Source organism: Pogona vitticeps, chromosome 5 (genome assembly GCF_051106095.1).
Source record: "Pogona vitticeps strain Pit_001003342236 chromosome 5, PviZW2.1, whole genome shotgun sequence".
Taxonomy (NCBI): domain Eukaryota; kingdom Metazoa; phylum Chordata; class Lepidosauria; order Squamata; family Agamidae; genus Pogona; species Pogona vitticeps.
In genome coordinates this window covers 172,935,955-172,958,811 of record NC_135787.1, presented here as the reverse complement: position 1 = coordinate 172,958,811, position 22,857 = coordinate 172,935,955, and the positions used below count along the sequence as shown (strand labels likewise).

Sequence of the window (22,857 nt, the reverse complement as noted above, 5' to 3'; positions counted from 1 at the left end):
TTTTGGTATCACCTGGCAGGACAAAGTTCCAAATAGAGTAGTCCTAGAACAAGCTGGAATTTTTAGCATGTATACATTACTGAAACAGCGACATCTACGTTGGCTCGGGCATGTTGCAAGAATGGCTGATGGTCAAATTCCAAAGGATCTCCTGTATGGAGAATTAGTGCAGGGAAATCGCCCCAGAGGGAGACCACAGCTGCGATACAAGGATATCTGCAAGCAGGATCTGAAGGCCTTGGAAATGGATCTCAACAGATGGGAAACCCTGACATCTGAGCGCTCAGCCTGGAGGCATGCGGTGCATCATGGCCTCTCCCAATTTGAAGAGACCCTCGCCCAGCAGGCTGAGGCAAAGAGGCAGTCACGAAAGCAGCAAAATCAGGGAGCTAGACAGGGTACAGATTCTATTTGTCCTCAGTGTGGAAGGGATCGTCACTCTCGAATTGGCCTTCTCAGCCACACTAGATGCTGTTCCAAGTCCTCCATGCAGAGCACTTTACCATAGTCTCTCGAGACTGAAGGATGCCTATGATGATGACTATGTGTATGTAGAGCAACACAGAATAGGTAGAATATTTTCATAACAAAGAAGGAAGGTTATGGCTCGTAATGGAGCCTATCAGCTTCAGTGGAAATGACCTTTCTTGACCACCATTTTAAATAAACATTTGATGGGCAAAGTGAATAAAGGCATATATACAGTACCTCCCCATACCTAGATTTTATTTGAATTTTTTCCCCATCATACTCTTTTATGTTCCCTGTTCCTACTTACATGATGAGCTGCGTGAACTTCCCTTTTATGAAGCTTCATTTCTCAAAAAGGGAATAAAACACGTATATACGGAGAGATCAGAAGATCACACAATTTTAGTAACCCTGTGAATGGCTGCACATAATAGAAAAGACAGATATTGCTATAGAGCCGCAACCAGAGTGAGTATATACTAGTCTATTTAGGAATACAATTCTGCTTGTTGCAAATTATTCAATTAGTTATATCTTTTGTAGTTCTGCTTCATTTCTCCTTACGCCCCATTTACATGCATAGCGCCATCCAATGAGGCCATAATGTGGCATTGTGCCTGTCATAGAAGTCCCTGAATACAGGTCAGGTATGTATGGACCTGGACTTTCTGCTGAAGACCCTTGCAGGTCCTATCAAGTAGATGTATGTTTATTAAAGGAATATGCTTTCAGGCATCACAAAAATCAATCAAAATTATATTCCTTTTGATCATGCAGGTGGTTAGTTATCTCGGCCAGATTTGTGCTGTCCTAAAAAGGTAATGCTTGTTTTCTGCAGTTTCTAGTTTGAGAGGCCAGGACATGAAGCAGTAGATGCAAAAAATAAGAACAGAGGGTTTGCCTAATAAACATTAGACAAAACTTCACGACAGTAAGAGCTGTTCAACAATGGAAAGGTCTCAGAGAGTGATGGAATCTCTTCCACGGGTTTTATTTTTTAAGCAGAGGTTAGGTGGCCACTGGTTAGGAATGCTTTAGCTGTGGATTTCCTCTTTTAGCAGGGGTTGGACTCAATGACTCTTTGGGTCCCTTCCAACTCTACAGTTCTATGATTCTTTTCTCAATTCTGGCATAGTTGTCTGCTCCTATAAACTGGGTTTGCATGCAGAATCTTTGGTTATGTTTCAAGCAATTCCTGAGGCAGTTGTTTCATTGACATGGGAATTTCTGTGCCTTAACCCTCCTGCCATAACATCACAAATAGAAATAGGGTTATATGAATGCATCTTGTTCTCAACAGCACAGAATGTTCTGACATGTAAAAAGAAATAGTTGAGAGATCAATAACCCATGAGAGAGCCTCCAACCCTTTTGCAAAGCGAAGCACATAGAACCAAGAACAGAATGACTAGCTGGTTGAATTTTTTCTATTAAAGCAAACAGCCTATCTACTGCCAGTCATTTTTAGAAGTTCATGTGATAAAGCAGTAGTTATTGTAGTTCAGCTATGCAATCTGGACAATGAGCATCATTTACATAAAAAATATTTTTGCAAACGAGAAAACCTGATCAATATTGGCAGAAAAACCCTTTCACATAAGAAGAAAAATGTGGTTTCTGTTTTCCATGGGGGAGAGAACCAGAGAAGCATCCTAGTTGGTCTAGTAAAACCGTGGCCCAGGAAGAAGAGATACTTAAGGGGCAAAGAAAATGAGAAACTGGAGCACAGATCAAATAATCAAAAGCACTGCAAGAGAACGGTGTTATTATTCTCTTCCCAGATGGACGCAATATTAACTCTGTTTGGGTATTGTGGTTTTTGATCCTCCAAACAGTGGTTTAAGATGATCTGGAGCAAGCCGTGTGTACACATGCTGCATCATCTATTCACCTTATGTGCCTGATTCACATAACACTGTTTGCTAAGGATTGCTGTAATGTCTGAACCAGCAAAGTGTTGAGAGCCCTTCAGAAATCAAAGTCAAGCTGATTTCAGACCTAACCACAACTTGGTGATGCTAGTTATGCAAACGGAAGAAAAAAGAGGAAGGAGATGTTTTGGAAGATTGCACAACAAAGCTTCTAAATGCATTTGTTGGGTTTTAGTGAACATAGGGGCAAAGCTCCTTCTTAGGTATAAAAAAATGGGGGGTGGAGGAAGAGAGAATTGCTTTTAAAAACATGTATCCTGTCTCTAGCCTGAGCAGAACTATATTAGAGGTCTAAAAGGTAAAGGTAAAGATTGCCCTTGACGTTTTGTCCAGTCGTGTCCGACTCTAGGGCACGGTGCTCATCTCTGTTTCCAAGCCATAGAGCAAGCGTTTTTGTCCGAAGATAGTTTCCATGATCATCTAGCATGACTAGACACGGAACGCTGTTACCTTCCCACCGATGTGGTACCTATTTATCTACTCACATTTAAATGCTTTTGAACTGGTAGGTTGGCAGGAGCTGGGACAAGCGAAGGGAGCTCACTCCGTTGTATGGATTCGATATTACAACTTTTAGTCTTCTGACCCTGCAGCACAGGTTTAACCAGCAGCGCCACCACGTCCCTCTTAGAGGTCTACAGCATATTAAAACCATTACACAAGTGATATCATAATAGTTCAACTACAAATTAAATCACACATAATAATATATGGCTTGTAAGCAATGTTTTGTATCTGAGTTTCAGCACATATCTCTTCACGGCAGGCCCTCTACTCTCACAAAAGTGCTACTGAGAGGCTAGGCTAGACTGTGAGGTGGCAGTGGGAAATGGGATCTCTGAAAAATCGGCAGAGTTTTTCCACATTCTCTTGCTCTTTCACACACACACAGACAGAGGTCCTCCTTGGATCCCATTCTCTGCTGATCAGCCAAGCTGTCCATTCTGTATCTACACTATGGTGCTGTGGGTTGTAGAGTGGCCCCAAGCTTTACCCCAGATGGGGTGCACACACAGACTTAACCTCCTCTCCTCGTGTGCTGTGGCAGAAGTGAAGCCGGATATCCTGCAATTCAGATGAGTGGTGTAAAGGTCCCAGTTGTCATTTTCAGCATGCCACAATAAGTGGGGCTGGAATATAGGAAGCACCATTTCCATCTGAGAGCTCCTTTCATCTTGAGTGGAGATTTGGCTACAGGCACAGATTGCTCACTAGTGTTCTATTGAAGTAAGAATGAATTTGATGTACAGTCGTGCCCCGCTTAATGATTATCCCATATAACGACAAATCCACTTCATGACAATGTTTTAAATGGGTTTTTTTGCTTTGCGAAGATCAGTTCCCTGCTTCGGGAACTGATTCTTCGCATTACGATGATCAAAACAGCTGATCGTAGGGTTTTCAAAATGGCAGCCGGGTGCTCAAAATGGCATCCTGCTGTGTTTTTGGACAGATTCCTCGCTGTACAGGCACTGAAAATGACCGCCCCTATGGAGGATCTTTGCTGGATGGTGAGTTTTTCAGCCCATTGCAACGCATTGAACGGTTTTCAATGTGTTTCAATGGGCTTTTTTATTTTGCTTTACGATGTTTTCGCTCTATAGCGATTTTGCTGGGACGAATTAACATCGTTAAGCGAGGCACCACTGTAGTCTTGAAGGCTTCACAGCCGGGATCCAATGATTGTTGTATGTTTTTTGGGTTATTTGCCCTGTTCTTATGGTTTTTCTTCCTAACATTTTGCCAGTTTCTGTGGCAGGCATCTTCAGAGGACAGGAGTTAGAACTCTGTCTGTGCTCTGGTGTAGTTTGTGGGATATAGCTGTGGGATCAGCTTTTGTCCTTTTCAAGAGATTGAGTGATTATGCTGATCAGCATGTTTTTTTGTTGTGGGTGTATTGTTGTGATAAGAAAGAGAGATTATCTATTACTGTGATTGATGGGTGTTGTTAGCTGGTCTTTTGTGTGCAGTGATCACTGGTCGTTGTTGCTGGGTAGAGTTTGCTGACCTTTTGCAGGCTGTATTTTTCAGTGCTGGGAGCCAAGCTTTGTTGAGTTTTAGACGTCCTTCTTTTTTGTTGAAGTTCTGCTTGTGTTTGTGGTTTTCAGTGGCTTCTGTGTGCAGGCTAACATAATAATTGCTGGTGTTGTCCAGTACTTATGACTTTTGAAATAGAATTCAGTTACTGAAGCTAACCAGTAACTGAATCAAGTTACTCTCAACTGTGTAGATCCATTGGATCAGTGGAATGTATATAAATGTTGTTGGTTCACCATTCAACAACACACTTAACATCCAGAACTTCATTCTGGATGTTAAGTGTGTCTTCCTTGGTCCACAGGACAGTGTGCCAAGTACCTCCTAAGCAACAGGAACTGTGTTCAAAACATGCAGCCTTTCTGGGTGGTGGCAATAACCTTCTGTCCCAATGGTGCTCTAGGAGACTGGAAACATCATCTAACATAGCGGTCCCCAACCTTTTTGGGGCCGCGCACCGGCTGGGGGGAGCGAGCTCCATGCACGGGGGGCGGGGACACTCCCGCACAAGCGCAGTGGGCTTGTCATGCCCACTGCAGGCGTGACATGCCCACCGCATGAGTGCAAGATGCGGGTGGAGATCCTTATCCACGGCACTTTTCCGGCAAGCCCATGGACCATCACTGGGCCTCAGACTGGGGGTTGACAACCCCTGATCTAACATATGTATTAATAAGAAGCACAGTATCTGCCATAGTGTTAGTGAGATAAGCTTAAAATTATGGTAGGCATGTTACAGAAAGCAACTGACAATCTCTGTGGACAGAAGGTGGGGAAAGCTACTCTCACAAGTCTAATCAAAAGGGATTTGGAGAGAGGATAGTAGTACCTTTTGGAGATGCTGCCCCATATACCCATTTGAAACAAAGGATAACAATAGTTCATTTCAGTGTGTGAAATGCGAATTCCCTCCCTCACACCAAAACATACATTTTGACTATTCCTGTTTGTTAGGGACACTGTCTCTTTTTTACTGGTCTTTTATTTCCCCTTCTGCTGGGACTGGCTTGTTAATATTGTTAATATGAGTTGCTAGATCTGTGATCCTCCAAGGATCTGCTCCCCCCTGAGAATCTCTAGCCATTACATTTTGGAGCAAAAATGATTGCATCTGTGCTCGTAGTGGTGGTTTGTGCACAAGCATCATGCAGCGCACAGCCTGAAATGTCTCTTGCGTCAGTGTCCGAATTATATTTTGACGTCCTTGCTAACTTCTATTTAGATAGTGGCATTTTTTCCCCTGGTGTATCTTTAACTTAAAGAACAAGAACTGTCTTGGCTTTAAATCAGCGGGAAGTTCTATTGATTCAAGTAGACTTACTCCCATTGTAGCTTACTTTAAGTAGTAAGTTGCAACTGTAGTGTGGGCGGCATATAAGTTAAATAAATAAGTAAGTAAGTAAGTAAGTAAGTAAGTAAGTAAGTAAGTAAGTAAGTGAGTGAGTGAGTGAGTGAGTGAGTGAGTGAGTGAGTGAGTGAGTGAGTGAGTGAGTGAGTGAGTGAGTGAGTGAGTGAGTGAGTAGGTCTTTTTGAATCAATGGAGTTTATGGAGGAATTGACTCATCAAATCATTACTACTGATTCAATGAACCAATTCTAGTGCTACTTAACATACTAGGTAACAGGATTTAAACCAGCATGTTCTTATTTATCTCATGGCATATATGATACATGGAATCTAATATGAATGAACCATTACTGGAATAGTATTTAGGGTAGGAACTCTTCCTTTGAATTCTCTTCTTGGTTTAAATCTTTTATAAAAACTGAATTTTTTAATGCTGTTGCATGTCTCAACAATCTTGAAAAATAGTTTTGGTTTCCTTGTTGCAGTGAAGTAGAAAAGTAAACCAAATCTGTCTTTTAAAAAATTATTCCCAAAGAGCTTTCTAAGTTGTCAAAAGATCTCTAGCCCTTAGAAACCATCCTAAAAGTGTCTGCTAAACTGTTTTATTGAGGCAAAATTACCCATAAATGCATGCACACTACAGCTGCAGTGTTTTTGAAAGAATCAACATTATTACATGTTGTGAAAAGATTATAGAGTTGTAATTATTCCAAAAGGTTTTCTACATAGCATGGCTATTTGTACAAACATTATTCTGGTATCGACTGTTCCTTTGGAAATGGTAGAATCAGTACTGATCTGCTGAATTTATGTTGTAAAAATATATTGCTAACGCATTCCAATGTGGAACAAGAGTTATCACCTGCATTAACAAATTTTTGTTGACGCATGGCAAAAGCTGGAGACATTAGATTACAATCCGTCTCACTTCTTTTTATTCCATCATGACCCCGTGTATTAAAGTCTTAGCTGCAAAAATAACTCTTTTTTTGGAAACAATTAAAAGTGCCCCTTACAAGGAAACCCCAGTGGCTGAAATCCTGTTCACCATGGTATAGCCTCTGTAAATTTAACATTAGGATATCACTGTTGGAAGCTACAGTGCTACAGCCTTTGGTGAGTGCCTTTGAGTACAGTACTTACTGTTCAGCACTCTGTGAGACCAGAGGCGAGGGGATTGAAGCCCTCGCCGGAGTGTTGTCCTCCTCTAAAAAAGAGCAAGAGACACAGACAGATTCAGCAGCCTCCCACGTCGTGACAGTGCAGCAGGGAGTAGACACCCAGGATCTAGAGCGGGGTATGGCAGGGATATCAGTGGCTACTCAAACCAGGACTGAGAAGGCGGGAACGGAAGAAAGGGGCAGACTGTTGGTTGAGGCGGGAAATGTGGATATAAAAGGAAAGAGAGATGATATACCAGGGGGTTGGGAGTTGATATGGATAGAGGATCCCTGGACGGGGAAGTGTGAAAAGGTCCGGGTGCCTCGGGAAGAGGCAGACTACCGAAGGAGGAGAGGCCTGCCTCCTAGACCCTCTTATTGGGGGGGAATCCGAAGCCAGAGAGTGGCGACGGAGGTTGAGAGAGGAAAAAGAGGCAGTGGAGAGGGAGGAACGAGAAAGAAGGGCATGGCGTTTGGAGGAGGCTCGCCAGAGGAAGTATTCACTGGACCTTGGGAACCGTTATCCGAGAGAGACAACCCCTTCGACTTGGAAGGGAGAGACGAGGAGACCCTTCCCTTGATCGACACAGGTTTAGATTCACTGGACTATGAGGACACTAATCCTTTTGTTAAAGGTCCGTGGTATGAATCTGGTTATAATCCGTTTTTACAAGATTTATGGACACCCTTGTTCAACCCGTTGGCAATGAGAGATAAAGCTGTTGCTGAGGTTAAAGTTACAGAACCATTATTTACTATGTCAATAAATCCCAGTTTTGAAACTGCAAAGAAAGAGTGTCCCGTGTTTGTGTCTGTCCAGCAAGAGGCTCAATTCGAGCCTTCACACACTCCTATAGTGCTTCAGTGCAACATCAGTTCAGGGCATTTTGTGAATGTCAAACGGGTGGCTTCCGGCCCATCACTGGCGTGTAATCAGTTTACACCTAGAAACTGTGTCGCTCTTCTCTCCATTCTGTAACTGCCTAACTAGCTGAGTGCTGCCATAACCTCTGGAAGGAGAAGTTGCTGGGATGAATTTAAGGAGCCTGGAATGGTCTGAGGTAAGGATTTAGAATGTGTACCATCATGAGCTCTTGCTAAAGGAGGGAGTAAAAGAAAACTGATCACAATAGCTTGTTAACAGCTGTAGGCTGGAACGAGTCAAAATTACTGATTAACTCACACACACCCTTAAATGTCCAGAAAGGTCTGCTTCCTGGTTTAAGTAACAGATGCCTTGTTTTTCATCTTATTAAACTGACCCTCTCCCAAGTTGACAAGGCTGGGAGAACCTCCGGGAGACATGAATCAGTATCTTTTTTTCCTTTGTGGCTTTGGAGAGAAAATGGGAAGCAGTCTCTTCCCCAGACCAATTCAAGTAATGAAAGTTTATTGTAATGTTGAAACCAGGAGAAAAATAGTATATCGAACAGCCAAGATCAAGCCATGATTTCCATTACTCCCTTGTTTCAGTAAATTGCAACTTGAATCAGAGATATGCAACCTGAGGCCATCCAGATGTTGTTACACTGCAGTTGTCATCAGCCCCAGAATGCATAGTCAGCGTTGAAACAGGTTAGAAGTTATGGTCCAATAATATTTTAGAGTTTCCCATCACTAATTTAAACTAACCACAGTTATTAGATGTAGCAAACTGTCGTTGGTTTAAACTAGGTCACTGATGTTTCTAGTCTCATTCTTAAGGCTGTACTGGAGAAAGGGGGAAGTAGAAAGGCTTGAGCTGGACGGTCTTCCAGGCCTCTGTGTTGTGCTAAATTGTGATTTGGAGTTATGTTTGAACTGAATGTGACCTAAAGAATCTGAAGCAGTTCTTTACATTCTTCCTGCATTCTTCTATTCCATGGTGACTTGAGCTCTGGATGTTTTGTTGTTGAAATTAAATTAACCACCATAACAGTTTAGCATCTCTCAACGTATGTGATCAGACTGCTTGAGAAAGCATTGATAGCTCTTCGTTTAAGCATGCTGTACACTGCAAAGTGACCTTGAGCCAGACATCCTGGAGAGTGAAGTCAAGTGGGCCTTAGAAAGCCTGGCTAACAACAAGGCCAGAGGAGGTGATGGCATTCCAGTTGAACTATTTAAAATCTTAAAGGATGATGCTGTTAAGGTGCTACACTCAGTATGCCAGCAAGTTTGGAAAACTCAGCGGTGGCCAGAGGATTGGAAAAGATCAGTCTACATCCCAATCCCAAAGAAGGGCAGTGCCAAAGAATGCTCCAACTACCGTACAATTGCACTCATCTCACACGCCAGCAAGGTTATGCTCAAAATCATACAAGGTAGGCTTCAGCAGTATATGGACCGAGAACTGCCAGAGGTACAAGCTGGATTCCGAAGGGGCAGAGGAACTAGAGACCAAATTGCTAACATGCGCTGGATTATGGAGAAAGCCAGAGAATTCCAGAAAAACATCTACTTCTGCTTCATTGACTACACAAAAGCTTTTGGCTGTGTGGACCACAACAAACGATGGCAAGTTCTTAAAGAAATGAAAGTGCCTGATCACCTTATATATTTCATTTCATTTATTGCATTTATATGCCGCCCATCTAGACATAGTCTACTCTGGGCGGCTCACAACATACAAGATAAAACAATTTAAAATATACACAGTTTTACATAGATAAAAACAGAACGATATAAAATATAAAATCATAGAATTACAATTTTAACAATTAATTTGAAGCAAACAGTCCCAAGATGGCATGAATCAAAAGAAAAAGAAATAAGAAATAGGAATCACTTAATTGACTGAAGGGAAGGCCTGCTTGAATAGCCAAGTTTTCAGCTGGCTTTTGAAAACACCCAGTGAGGGTGCCAGCCGAATTTTGGTAGGGAGGGTGTTCCACAGCCGAGCGGCCACCGCCGAGAAGGCCCGGTTTCTTGTTTTTTCCTTCCAGGCCTCCCTCGGCATCAGACCCCTCAGCCATCCCTGCTGGCTATGTCGGGTGATTCAGGTAGATCTGGGTGGGAGAAGGCGATCTGCCAAATATTGAGGTCCCAAACCGTTTAGGGCTTTACACATGATCATTAATACTTTGAAGTCAACGCGGAAACGGATGGGTAACCAAACCAATGCAGAGCAGCCAGGCTGGGGGAGATATGCTGATATTTCCACACCCCACTAAGAAGCCTGGCTGCCACATTCTGCCCCCCTGAAGTTTCTGCGTCAGCCTCAAAGGCAGCCCCACATAGAGTGCGCTACAATGGTCTAATCTCGAGATTACGAGTGCATGGACTAGAGTAGTGAGGCCCCCCCCATCAAGATAGGGTCGTAGCAGAGCAATCCGCCATAGATGAAAATAGGCAGAGCGGACCACAGACGCCAGCTGGGTTTCCATGGTAAGCGCCGGGTCCAGATGTACCCCCAAGCTGTGGACCTCACTCTTTGCGGCAAGGGTTGTCCCCCCAAATGAAAGGGAGTTACCTATACCGCTTATAGAAGGGCCACCTACCCTCAAGACCTCCGTCTTGTCCGGGTTCAGCCTCAATCCATTCGATTACATCCATTCCAATACAGTCTCCAGGCAGCGCTGAAGGGACAGGACGGCATCCACTGAGGTAGATGAAAAGGAGATGTAGAGCTGTGTTTCATCAGCATACTGGTGACACGATTCCCCACACCCCCTGATGACCTCATATAGACGTTAAACAGCATTGGAGAGATGATCAACCCCTGCGGAACCCCACAGTTGAGGCTCCACGGGGCTGAAACACACACACACACACACACACACACACACACACATACATACATACATACTCACTCACTCTCTGGAGGCAGTCCTCCAAGAAGGAGTGGAGCCAGGCAAGCACCAGGCCACCAATTCCTAACTCAGAGAGCCTCCCCAGGAGGATACCGTGGTCGACGGTATCAAAGGCCGCTGAGATATCGAGGAGGACCAACAAGGACATATTGCCCCCATCGTCCTCCCTCAGCAGGTTATCCATCAGTGCAACCAGTGCCATCTCTGTACCATAGCGCGGCCTGAAGCACGACTGGAATGGGTCCAGGGCGTTGGTTTTGTTCAAGAGCGCCTGGAGCTGATCTGCCACCACCCTCTCAACCACTTTGCTAAGGAAATAAACATTGGCGACGGGCCTATAATTGCCAATATCATCCGTTGCCAAATTTGGTTTCTTCCTAATGGGCCTAATGAGTGTCTCCTTGAGGGCAAGGGGGACTTTGCCCTCCTGAAGAGACCCATTAATTATTGCGGTGGCCCATTCGGTTGTTACAGGCCTGGCTGCCGGGCAAGGGTTGAGAGAAGAGGTGGTGGCCTTACAGCGATCAAGCGCCTTGTCTACCATATCCGGTGTCACAGGCTGAAATTAGTCAAAAATTACCAGGCAAGGCGGAGCGTTGGACATCTCTGCTCGATCCATTGTATTTAAAAAAGGAGAAAGGTCACGGCAGATGGCCTCCACTTTAGATTTTAAAAATGCTGCAAATTGGTCAGGTGAGATGCTAGTGGGAGGCCCTTCACCCAGACCAATTCCGGATAGATCGCGAACTATACGGAAAAGTTCTGCCTGCTGGTTGAAAGCTTCGCTTATCCGGTCTGTGATATAAGATCTTCTAGCAGCCTTTACCTTGGCTAGGTAACGGTTAGTTGCGATCCTGACAGCTATCTTATTATGACCCGTCAGTTTCCTTCACCAAACACACTCTATCCGTCTCCTTATTCACTTCATTGCTCGTAGATCCTGATTATACCAGGGTCCTGGCCAAGCTCTGCTTCTGAGAGGGCGTTTGGGAGTGATCATGTCTACAGCCCTAGTAGCGGCAAAGAACCAGCCATCGACCAGAGCTTCGACAGGAGCGCCAGACAGTTCTGCTGGAATCCCTCTCATGGTATCCTGGAAACCCATTGGATCCAGTAACCTCTGAGGGTGGACCATTAAAATAGATCCATGCTCCCTACGAGGAGAGAGCGCCATTGCGAGGTTACATTTTATTAGGTGGTGGTCTGACCATGACAAGGGGACTGACACAAGGTCAGTCACCATTGGACCATGCTCTCTACACTTGGTGGAAAAAAACAGGTCGAGCATATGGCCACCCATGTATGTGGGGCCGTTGACATGTTGGGATAAGTTCAAGGAAGCCATGTTTTCCAAGAACTTAAGAGCTGGACCGGATACCTCGGCCTCCGCATGGATGTTGAAGTCACCCAGGACCAAAAGTCTTGAGGACTCCAACAGTGCTGCGGAGACGAAGTCCGCCAGCTCCGGTAGGGAAGTGGTCGGGTCATGGGGAGCACAGTAGCCCAGCAAGATCCCAATACCATCCCAGGCCCCAATCTGCACATGAAGGGTCTCCAAGCCTGGCTTCACGACCAAGGAGCGCCTAGTAACCTCTAAAGATTTTCTATAAACAACGGCAACTCCCCACCCCCACCCCTCCAGTCTGCCCTGGTGCTGGACTGCATAACCTGGAGGACAGGAAAGGGTCAGAGGAACCCCTCCTTCCCCACCCATCCAGGTCTCAGTTATGCACGCCAGGTCTGCATCCTCCTCCAGGATAAGATCTTGAATAAGCTGGACTTTGTTGGATACAGACCTGGCGTTCAACAGGACCAGGTTCAGAGTAGAGGGCCAGCTAGGCTGCTATCTCGATATTGGCAGTTGGTCACAGTGCCAGAACAGTGAACAGCCTTCAAACATCTGTTCACTGGTCTTCTAACACGAGTAGGCACTGTACCAGCGCCATATCTCCCTCTACCCGTAATCACCATGATGTTAGAACCCTTGCTGGGCCGGCAGGCCTTCCTCTCCATATCAGTCAAGAAAGTAAAAAGAAGAAAGAGGAAAAAAACCTAAAGTAATACCACCAGGCAATAAAAGGAAAAATTACAAATACTATCTAACAATAGGCATTAATAACAATAAAAATTAACAATAAACATTAATATTTAACAATAAGCATAAAACCAAATTAGATTGAATTAAAATAAATTAAATTATATCTCCTGAGAAATCTGTATGTGAGACAGGAAGCTATGCTTTCTCCTGTAGTGATGTATGGAAGTGAGAGCTGGACCATAAAGAAGGCTGACCGCTGAAGAACTGATGCTTTTGAATTGTGGTGCTGAAGGAGACTCTTGAGAGTCCCCTGGACTGCAAAGAGAACAAACCTATCCATTTTGAAGTAAATCAACCCTGAGTGCTCACTGGAAGGACAGATCCTGAAGCTGAGGCTCCAATACTTTGGCCATCTCATGAGATGGAAATGACCCTGATGTTAGGAAAGTGTGAAGGCAAGAGGAGAAGGGGATGACAGAGGGTGAGATGGTTGGACAGTGTCACTGAAGCTACCAACATGAATTTGACCCAACTCCGGCGGTGGAAGATAGGAGGGTCTGGTGTGCTATGGTCCATGGGGTCATGAAAAGATGGACACGACTTAATGACTAAACAACAACAACACTGTAAAGTATATCATGCACATTAGCCAGCATCTTATTACTTAAGTATAATTTGCATGAAGTACTTATTCGTACTTATTCTTATAGGAATGCAGTGGTTTAACCTGCAGTGGTGAATTGCCATGTTGAAGAGTTACAGCTTACATTCCTCATCATGAGATATACCATGCAACTGGTGTTCAGTGAGGAGTACAAGCATCAACTCTTTAAATAATGACAATTTACTACTATAGTTTACCGGTGCCATCATATTTAAGTAACAGGATTCCATCTGATTATCGCTGAATTCCAAGCAAAGAGATTCTCCAAGAATTTGTTTTAGTAAATGCTATTTTTGACCAGGGTTCTCAAACTTTGTCAAAATGAGCTTCAGCTGACTTGTATTGGTAATCATGTCACCTCCACTGTTTATTTTTATCTATTTATTTATGTAAAATATTTTATATCTTTTTAATTGTTAAATATTTATAGACTCCAAGCTACCTGGAATTTGGAAAACTTATGTAAAAGTGCCTTTAAATGAATAGATATCTAAATGCTAAATACTTCAAAATGCTAAGGCAGCTGGTGATAGTGTTTCACACACTTTCCTTTTTCCTCAAAGCCCTTGTTTACTTTTCAAAAAGAAGGTTCTTTCTTGTGCTTGTTTATCAGCCTTGATATATCCCAGCAAATGCATCAGACTGCATGTTGCTGTTCTCTTAAAAGCCATGTAATCCTTTCTTAAAATAGTCTTTTTCCTTCTCTTCTTTAAACCAATATCAATTGTGTCTTTCTATACCCCAGCTGCTGCTTTCCCAATTAGGAATTACATACTATAATTATATACTGTTTGTCTCCTCAATGCAAACCCTAGAAAAATTACTTTTTTGTTCAGCAACTCCAGAGTTACCTAACAGGAGTTGTAGCCTAAACTTAATGTTTGTTTGTTTGGTATGGTAAGGTAGGGCCCCTTTCAGAACAAACATTACACCTTTGTTGTCATACAAACATCCTAGATGGCCATCAGGCTAATATCCAGAACAAAAGGAAGGTATTTGGTGGTTTCACATAATTATATGCTAGCCTAAGGTTCCTACCAATATACCTAAAGCAACCTGAATGGATAATTTTGTCCTCTCCACTGTTGACCAGAGATGGGAAGAGTGCGTTTTCTGGATAACATTAATCACACTAGTTGTGAGATTCTTGGAAGTGTAACCCAAAAAGCAGTGTTTCAAGTCTCTTGTATTGGCAACAATAAAGATTCTTGCAAATTTTATTTGCTGTAAGCTTGTGTGGACCATCAAACACTGTCAGATACAGGGATTCTCATCCCCATTAGCAGATTAATATTTGTACAGTTGGGGGATCATGTAGTATGCTTGGACACACAAAAACTAATGCAAAACAAAAACTAATTAGTCTTAAAGATACTACAGTTCTGGCTTCTTTTTTTTTGCTACAACAGACTAACAGGGCTACTGCTTAGAGGGCATTTTTTGTGAAGGCAGTATCACCAAGGTAGAATTCTGGGAGTTGTAGTCAAAAAGTCATTTTTCCAAGGTCTGCTCTGCACTGTCTTTCCCATGACCTTTTCCAATAAGCCCCTTTCCTTACTGTGACTTGAGCTAATTAATCACTCCCAGCTCTAACAAGAATGAACAGATGTAACCTGACCAGTATATCATATAAAAAGAGCCTGGGAAATATGAAATAACCAAGATTAAGGAAGGTTATGGTTCAGAGATCTGGATAAATCAAACAGAGAGACTTCACATATGCCTTGTTTTTAACACTTGTCAACATTGATACTGTGGTTCATGAGGGCAACAGATGGTTAGTGATACCTCAGGTTTCTCAACTTTCAGGGGAAGCAATAGTGCTTTAATGAAGGTGATGTTTTGCTTAGAAAGTTAGCTTAACTGAGATATTTGAGTGATCAGATAGGGATAGGAGAATTAATCAATTATTTCCCTTCTCAAGGAAAGCCTCAGTGCTTTCAAGAGAGCTTCTTTTGCAAAAACAGCAGATGTTGTAACAGAGAACATATATTGAGGCTCAAATAATACAGTATATAGTACTTCTCATTAAAAGTACAATCTCCATCCCCCTCCTCATATTCTTTAGCATTTTTAGTTGATTGTGTTACTAATCAAGGAGGATTTGAGGTGGTTTTGTTTTATTACAATGGCATTGCTTTAAATTTTAGATGTTTAGCATGCTTTGACTGGATTTTTAGTACTCCTTGTTTTTTCCATTTCTCAGAATGGCATATTTTTTTTAAAAATGTATACTTATTGTTTTTCATTGTTTTCAACTTTAAATATTTTATTTCACTGTTGTAAGCTGGTTTGGATCCTTTTCAAGGAGAGAGGCAGAGTAAAAAAAATATTTTAAATAAAATAAAATAAATAAATTATTCACTACGTATACTTAGAAATAACAATAATCTTAGAACTGCAGAGCTGGAAGGGACCCTATAGAATAATGAGTCCAGTCCCTATTAAGAAGATAAAGTGGGAAACTGAGCTCCTAACCTTTGGTTCCAGAGTCACATGCCTAAACTACTGAGAAAGAATCATTTTAAAAGTTGTCGCTTCAGCCACCTGAATTTCACCCTGAAATAAATCTGTTTGTCTTAAAGATGTCATAGTCCTTTTTGTTTGGCTTTTGCGTTTGTTACATAGGTACAGATGTGTTGTATTTATAAAAATTTATTTGCAAAGTGTCAAAACTTGATAAAGCAGAAGATTCTATAGCAAGAGGTGTTTTACTAGATTTGGGCAATTTTGTAATTTGGGCAAAGTTTGTAACAGTATCCATTAAGATAAAGGTACTGTAGTTGAACTATGGAATGAATGTGTGACCTACAGAGGGTTCCCTCCCTGGTATAGGCCCTGTGAGTGTCAGATACTTTTTTCTCTGATGTCTGCCTCTAGTTTTACTGAAGAGGATGTACCGGGTTCAATCCTAAGAAGCCCTATCAAAGTTCAATCAGCCTTTCATCCTGCCCAGGTTGGTAAAATGAATACCCAACCTGTTGGGGTGGGCGGGCAGGCAATGTGTAGCCTGCATAATAAAATATTGTATACCACCCAGAGATTGCTTTAAGCACTATGGAGCAGTATATAAGCAACATGCTTTGCTTAATGGATATCAATAAATATTTACACATTTTTTACTTTTGTTTCACACAACTGGGACCCAAGGTGGCTCACAACAAGATTAGAAGATACATATGAAAAGTATCACAAATACAGTGTTATAAAAATTAATAAGCCAGTTGTAATTTAGCACTCAATTCTGAGTTGGTGTGTATGTGCAAGCATAAAAGTGATAATTATTAAAATAGGTCTGTTCTGTGTGGCTTACCATGCTAAAGTGAGAATACACCTGTTTGAATCAATGGAGCTATGGGGAGTAGACTCACCAACTCCCCATTGATTCAGTGGACCTAGTGTACTGCAGTTTACTACTTAAAGCAACAGGATTTTATCCAGTGTCTGCAATATTTACTCTACAATAGATATGCCATATATGTATTTATTAGGGCCATCCCTAATATTAGTAATTAAAACCACAGCCACCCAATAAAAGTTCAATAATATGAAATTTTGTTGGTCCAGCCATAGACAAAATGGTTTGTTCCTGTCATCAGTAGAGAAGCTGACATCTGTTTCCACTAGGATTTTCAAACAACCTGGATCATGGAGAGTACCGTAGACCCTTCCTCCGGCTTTCTCTACATATTTTTAAGACACATACTTTGATCTAGGTTGCTGGAATGCTTTACGTAAATGTCACTAACACCATTTTCGTTTAGTGAGTGTACTTAAACTGGGTAAGCAACACGTATGCAATGGGGTGTGAGGTTACAAAGCCCAGCTGCTGTTTCCTTTGACTAGGAGATAAATATATGGGATCTTTTTTGCATAGCCACTTCTTAAAGGCTTTGTTGATCCCAAAAGAGTAAAGAGAATTGTAAAGGCTGGCATAGCAACATAGCAATGTGTCAGCAGGGGGAATTACTCTCCCACTTGACTCCCTGGGTTGCACCCTCCACCCAGGTGCCAGAATATTCGAAATGAAACATGGACAACCTTCATTCCCATTAGTATTTTGGATGACATTACCAACAAGGGAAGAAAAAACTATGACATGTTAGTACAGTTTTCTTGGGATTACTGTTTTAAAATCTGAAATATATTTACTAACTTTCCTTGGATCATGGTGGTTTCCACCCATCGAAGCCAGACTGAAATCCCATCTGTGTTTACTCACAAATAAACCCCACTGAGTTCAATGGAGTTTACTTCCCAGGTTTTTGGGGGGTATAGAATTGCAGTGTTGTTGGCTGCCGCTTTTCCCAAGCAGGTCACTGAAATGCCTTTGAAGTGCAAAAGCATAATACTGCACATAACTATATTCTTTTCCTTCATAGGACAGTCTTTAAAAGGTACAAAATAATTTATAGTTTGCTTGGTTTTAGTCAGGGTAATTTTTGAATTCATCTAATGAGAACACATTGTGCTAATTTTCATATGCAGATTCAATTAGCATTTAGTTAATTATCCTTTACAAATGAGGATTAACTTAATTACATAACACTAACCTCTCAATAACTCTAAAGGGTAGGCAGGCAGCTTTATTGAATTCAGAAGGGCTATATGTGTGTGTTGAGATCTGAAATGGCACACACATAAATTAAAGAATATTACCCACTAAGGATAACTATTCGAGATGATGATCAAAGGAAACAAACTATGTACATGGCTTTAAAAAGAAGTCTGGGATACAAATTCATGCACACAGCTGTCTGCTTGCTTCCAGAGCAATTTCTGCTTTATAGTTAGTTTTCTTGATTAAAGAGCCAACATTTCAGTGCTCAGATATGGTTGTCTGTTTGTGCATTCATGGGCATATCATGTAAATGTAGTGGCTGGAAGATTACTGCTCTTTGCCTAAGGTTTCTGTAGCTTGTCGAGGCGAATTGAGGCTAATTGACAAGGTGGAGGACACATTTCAGTTGTAATATCAGGCATGTAAGAAGACATGCAACCAAGATTTACCATTGGCTATTCAAAAATTAGTTGCACTTAGCTGCAGCAAGTTACACAAATGTCAGCAGAACCGTCTATCTACTGTATGTACTATGGCCAGTATGTACTGTGTATTAAATTGAGATGTCACCAATATCAATTTTATATACCTACATAGGATTTCTGTTGGACATGGTGAGATAGCCACTACTATTGACCTCAGGTATAACAGAGGGCAGTTTTATGACTAGAGTGTAGGAAAAATTCAGTTGGCTTTTGTATTTGAAATGAGAGGGCATTTCGTTCTTCCCTATAGCATTTAAAATATCTTGGTCCTGTTTTGTTTTCATAAGTATGACTTGAAACAAAATGTTGCTATGTGGAATGGTTTCGTCCAGTGCTTCAAGCAGCCAGCTACACTCTACTCCATTTTGCATTTTGTACCTGCATTTTGTACATATTAGGTATGCTCAGTGCTTATTAAAGCTGCTTTGTGTTTTTTCTTGCACCTTAAGAAGTTTCTTCCTCTTACTTTTTCTTAATACTTCTGTGAATTTGTTACTTTTGTGACTTCGTTTTGGCTTCATAGGTGTAACTACTCAGCACCTGTACTTGCTATTGGTATACATGATAGTACAGTATGTATTGGTACTGATTTCTGCTTGCTTATGGAGGGGATGCCAAGTATTCAAGATGGCATATGGAATGAGCAAAACAGAACATGGAGCAGAATTTGTTTTCTTTCAACAGAGATTTAGGTATTCCTCCATGCCCAGGCTCTGGTAACACATAAAAGGTAAAGGTAAAGGTTCCCCTTGACATTTTAGTCAGTCATGTTCGACTCTAGAGGGCGGTGCTCATCCCTGTTTCCAAGCCGTAGAGCCAGCGTTTGTCCAAAGACAGTTTCCGTTGTCATGTGGCCAGTGCGACTTAGACCCGTAATGCTGTTTACCTTCCCACCGAGATGGTACCTATTTATCTACTCGCATTCACATGCTTTCGAACTTCTAGGTTGGCGAGGAGCTGGGACAAAGCGACGGGTGCTCACTCCATCGCGTGGATTCGATCTTACGACTGCTGGTCTTCTCACCCTGCAGCACACAAAGGCTTCTGCGGTTTAGCCCTCAGTGCCACCACGTCCCCTCTGGTAACACATAGATGAGTCCAAAGCACACCTTGCAAAAGTTACTTTCTTGGACTATGCTTCACAGAATTTCCCAGCCAAAATGGTTACTGAATTCAAAGTAGAGTTTGAACAAATTACCTTTTTGGACTACATCTCGCAAAATTTCTTTGGCTTTGAAGGGCACATTGTCTGGCACACTGTTCCCTTCCCCCCCAGTGCCTTACTTTCTCTTCCTATCACCTGCTACCTGCTGCATGAAGTAGTCTCCTCCATAGCAGGGCTATCCCCGAATGTGTCACAAAAAAACCCCCCATATTCGTGTGACTGTGACATCAATCCTTAGTGGCTCAGTTTTGGTCACAGTATAAAGATGTATGAAATGCATCCTTGTTGTTTTTGACACATCTTTTGTGGGAGGATATAATGAGTCAATTGACCCATGCTCAGACACAAACATAGCAACCTACTTGTAATTTTTGAGGATGAGGAACAGAACATGTATAGTCAAGGTTAAACTATCTTGCTCATACCACTTTTGCACAAAATCATGTGTATGACAACTTGTCTTGCATTTCACTGTGCTGTTGGAAAATATTTCTTTAGAAAATATTCAGCTTGCTTCTCTTGCAGAAACCCTGTGGCTTACAATGAATAACACATGCATCGTAATATAAATAAAGTGTCTCCCTTTGGGAAACAAATACTTTGACATTATTTGCTGGTACTCAGTGTATCTTCCTCATGCATTTTCCTTCTGTGACTCTGCTGCCAACTTTTTTGGGGAAGGGAACGGGTTGGCTGCTTGCCTCACAGTTGGTGGCGATTCAGATTCTAGCCTTCACTGTTTCACCTGAATATTAGGTGCATTAATAGAAGTCAGAAATACCATGATAAATACTTTTGTTTTACTAAGTGATCCAGAAAAATATGTAATAGCAGATGAAAGAAATAGCTTCTTATCCTTGTAGGCATCCTTCAGTTTCGAGAGACTTTGGTAAAGTGCTCTGAATAGATGACTTGGAACAGTGTCTAGTGTGGCTGAGAAGGCCTATTCGAGAGTGACGATCCCTTCCACACTGAAGACAAGTACAATCTGTCCCCTGTCCAGCTCCCTAATTTTGCTGCTTTCATGACTGTCTCTTTGCCTCGGCCTGCTGAACAAGGGTCTCTTCAAATTGGGAGAGGTCATGATGCACCACCTGCCTCCAGGCTGAACGCTCAGATGTCAAGGTTTCCCATCTGTTGAGGTCCATTTCTAAGGCCTTCAGATCCCGCTTACAGATATCCTTGTATCGCAACTGTGGTCTCCCTCTGGGGTGCTTTCCCTGCACAAATTCTCCATACAGGAGATATTTTGGAATCCAACTGCCAGCAATTCCTAGTTCTTATACTTTATTACTTAAATAGATTTGTTTTGCTTTTTGGATGCTTGTATTTTACTGATGAATGTCATGTGTAAAGATACTTTAAAAGTCTTTTCTCTAATTGCTTCTTACTCTGGAAGCTGGTCCTATGCACTTGGGTTTGTTCATCTTCTGCTCTAATGTTTCCATTATAAACATCTGTGTTGCTGAAGAGAGCAACCACTTTTTTGTTTAATTATTAAAATTCATATTGAAAAAGGTGGCTTGCCTCTTCAACATGGAAGGGAAACTTTAAATTTTTTTTTAGCATGTCACTGTTCTTTATTATTTTCATTCTGACATTTCAACTTAAGGAAGGAATTTCATATCACATCTAGGAAACTGGCTTGAGAGACAGCAATTCAAATACTGTACCAATAAATATATAACCCTGAAATAGGTTTTATCTCTGTACAGTAAAATCTTTAAAACCAGCCATGTTAAAGAAATGTTCTAAAGTTCACTCAGCATAACAGTGTAGTGTAAAAAGAAAAATATAAAAACCTTTGAATGAAATGTTTAGTCCTTCTCAAGACAATTTTATTTATCTTTTTATTGAATGTATGTCTTGCTACAAAATAGCCTTCAAGGTGGCAGCTAAGGCAGTGTCTTAGTCAGGTCTGAAGCAAGAATTGAAACATACAGTGGTGCCTCGCAAGACAATTGCCTCACGGGACGATTAATCTGTAAGACTATGGTTTTTTGCTATCGCTGTTGCGCTTCGCAAGACGGTTTTTCCTATGGATGATTTTCGCATGACGATGTTTGGGTCTATGCTTTGCAAGACTTTTTTTTTTAGACAGATGCTTCACAAGAAGGTTTTCTCCCCCATTGGAACACATTAAATAGATTTCAGTGCATTCCAATGGGGAACCACGTTTCGCAAGATGGTTTTTTTTTTTAGACCAATGCTTCGCAAGACGGTTTCTCCCCCCCCCATTGGAACACATTAAACAGATTTCGGTGCATTCCAATGGGGAACCGCGTTTTCGCAAAACGATGTTTTCTATGGACGATTTTCGCAAGATGACGATTTCCCCCCATTAGAACGCATTATATAGATTTCAATGCATTCCAATAGGGAACCGCATTTCGTAAGACAATGTTTTCGCAAGACAGCAATTTTCGCAGAACGAATTAACATCATCTTGCAAGGCACCACTGTATTGGGATAATCAGCCTATCCAGACCCTTGGAGCTGAGATGTCATCACATACTAAAAAATTGAATACAGTATTGACAATTGGCCAGAACTTATCTGGTGCAGTGGGATTCACAGGGAAGTTTAAAACATGGATGCCACCGTCTTCACCTCATTTAGGCATGGTAGTACCATGCTTTGTAGTGACCATACATCTATTGACCTCTGGCTCCATAGCCTACTTAACTCACTGAACTAACCCGTATCAACAGATGAAGGAAAGGTATTTAATAAAGCTGCAGACTCTTAATTGGCTATTCTGGAGGGAACAGGAGTGACTGATGGGACTGGGAGATGATGGCATAGCCTCTGTTACTTAAAAAGTCTCAGGGCTTTAAGCTTATGAGTCCTGGCTCCACTGTGCCACTGGGTGTAATTACTGCAACATTTGTAGTCTTTACTGTTGAAAAAGAGTTAAGAAAATGATGATTAACCACTTACTTACTTACGTTCAGAGGCAGCAGAATGCACAAACATTATACCGTGATGTCTCTTTATGTTTACACAGGGCTTTTGGGAAAATCACAACAAACTGATAAAGGAATATGGACCTGCTTGTGGGTAAGACACTCTGCCTTTCATTTACTTCTTTAGCTGATGTAGTGAACTGATCGTAAGGCTTTAGTAGTGAACTGTGCCATGTTCTCAAGACCATCTAGACCAGCTTTTGTCCATCTGGGACCCTCCAAATGACATTGAGTTCCAGA

General features: G+C 41.8%; 1 protein-coding gene across 2 annotated transcripts in view; it reads left to right on the top strand.

Annotated features, from left to right (window-relative positions):
* Positions 1-22,857, top strand: part of TBXAS1 (thromboxane A synthase 1) — a 311,542-nt gene that overhangs the window by 90,304 nt on the left and 198,381 nt on the right. For both annotated transcript variants that reach the window (XM_020800497.3, XM_072999994.2), the window contains exon 4: positions 22,659-22,711. In XM_020800497.3, coding sequence (XP_020656156.3) covers positions 22,659-22,711 — 53 coding nt within the window. The remainder of the gene's footprint in view (positions 1-22,658; positions 22,712-22,857) is intronic.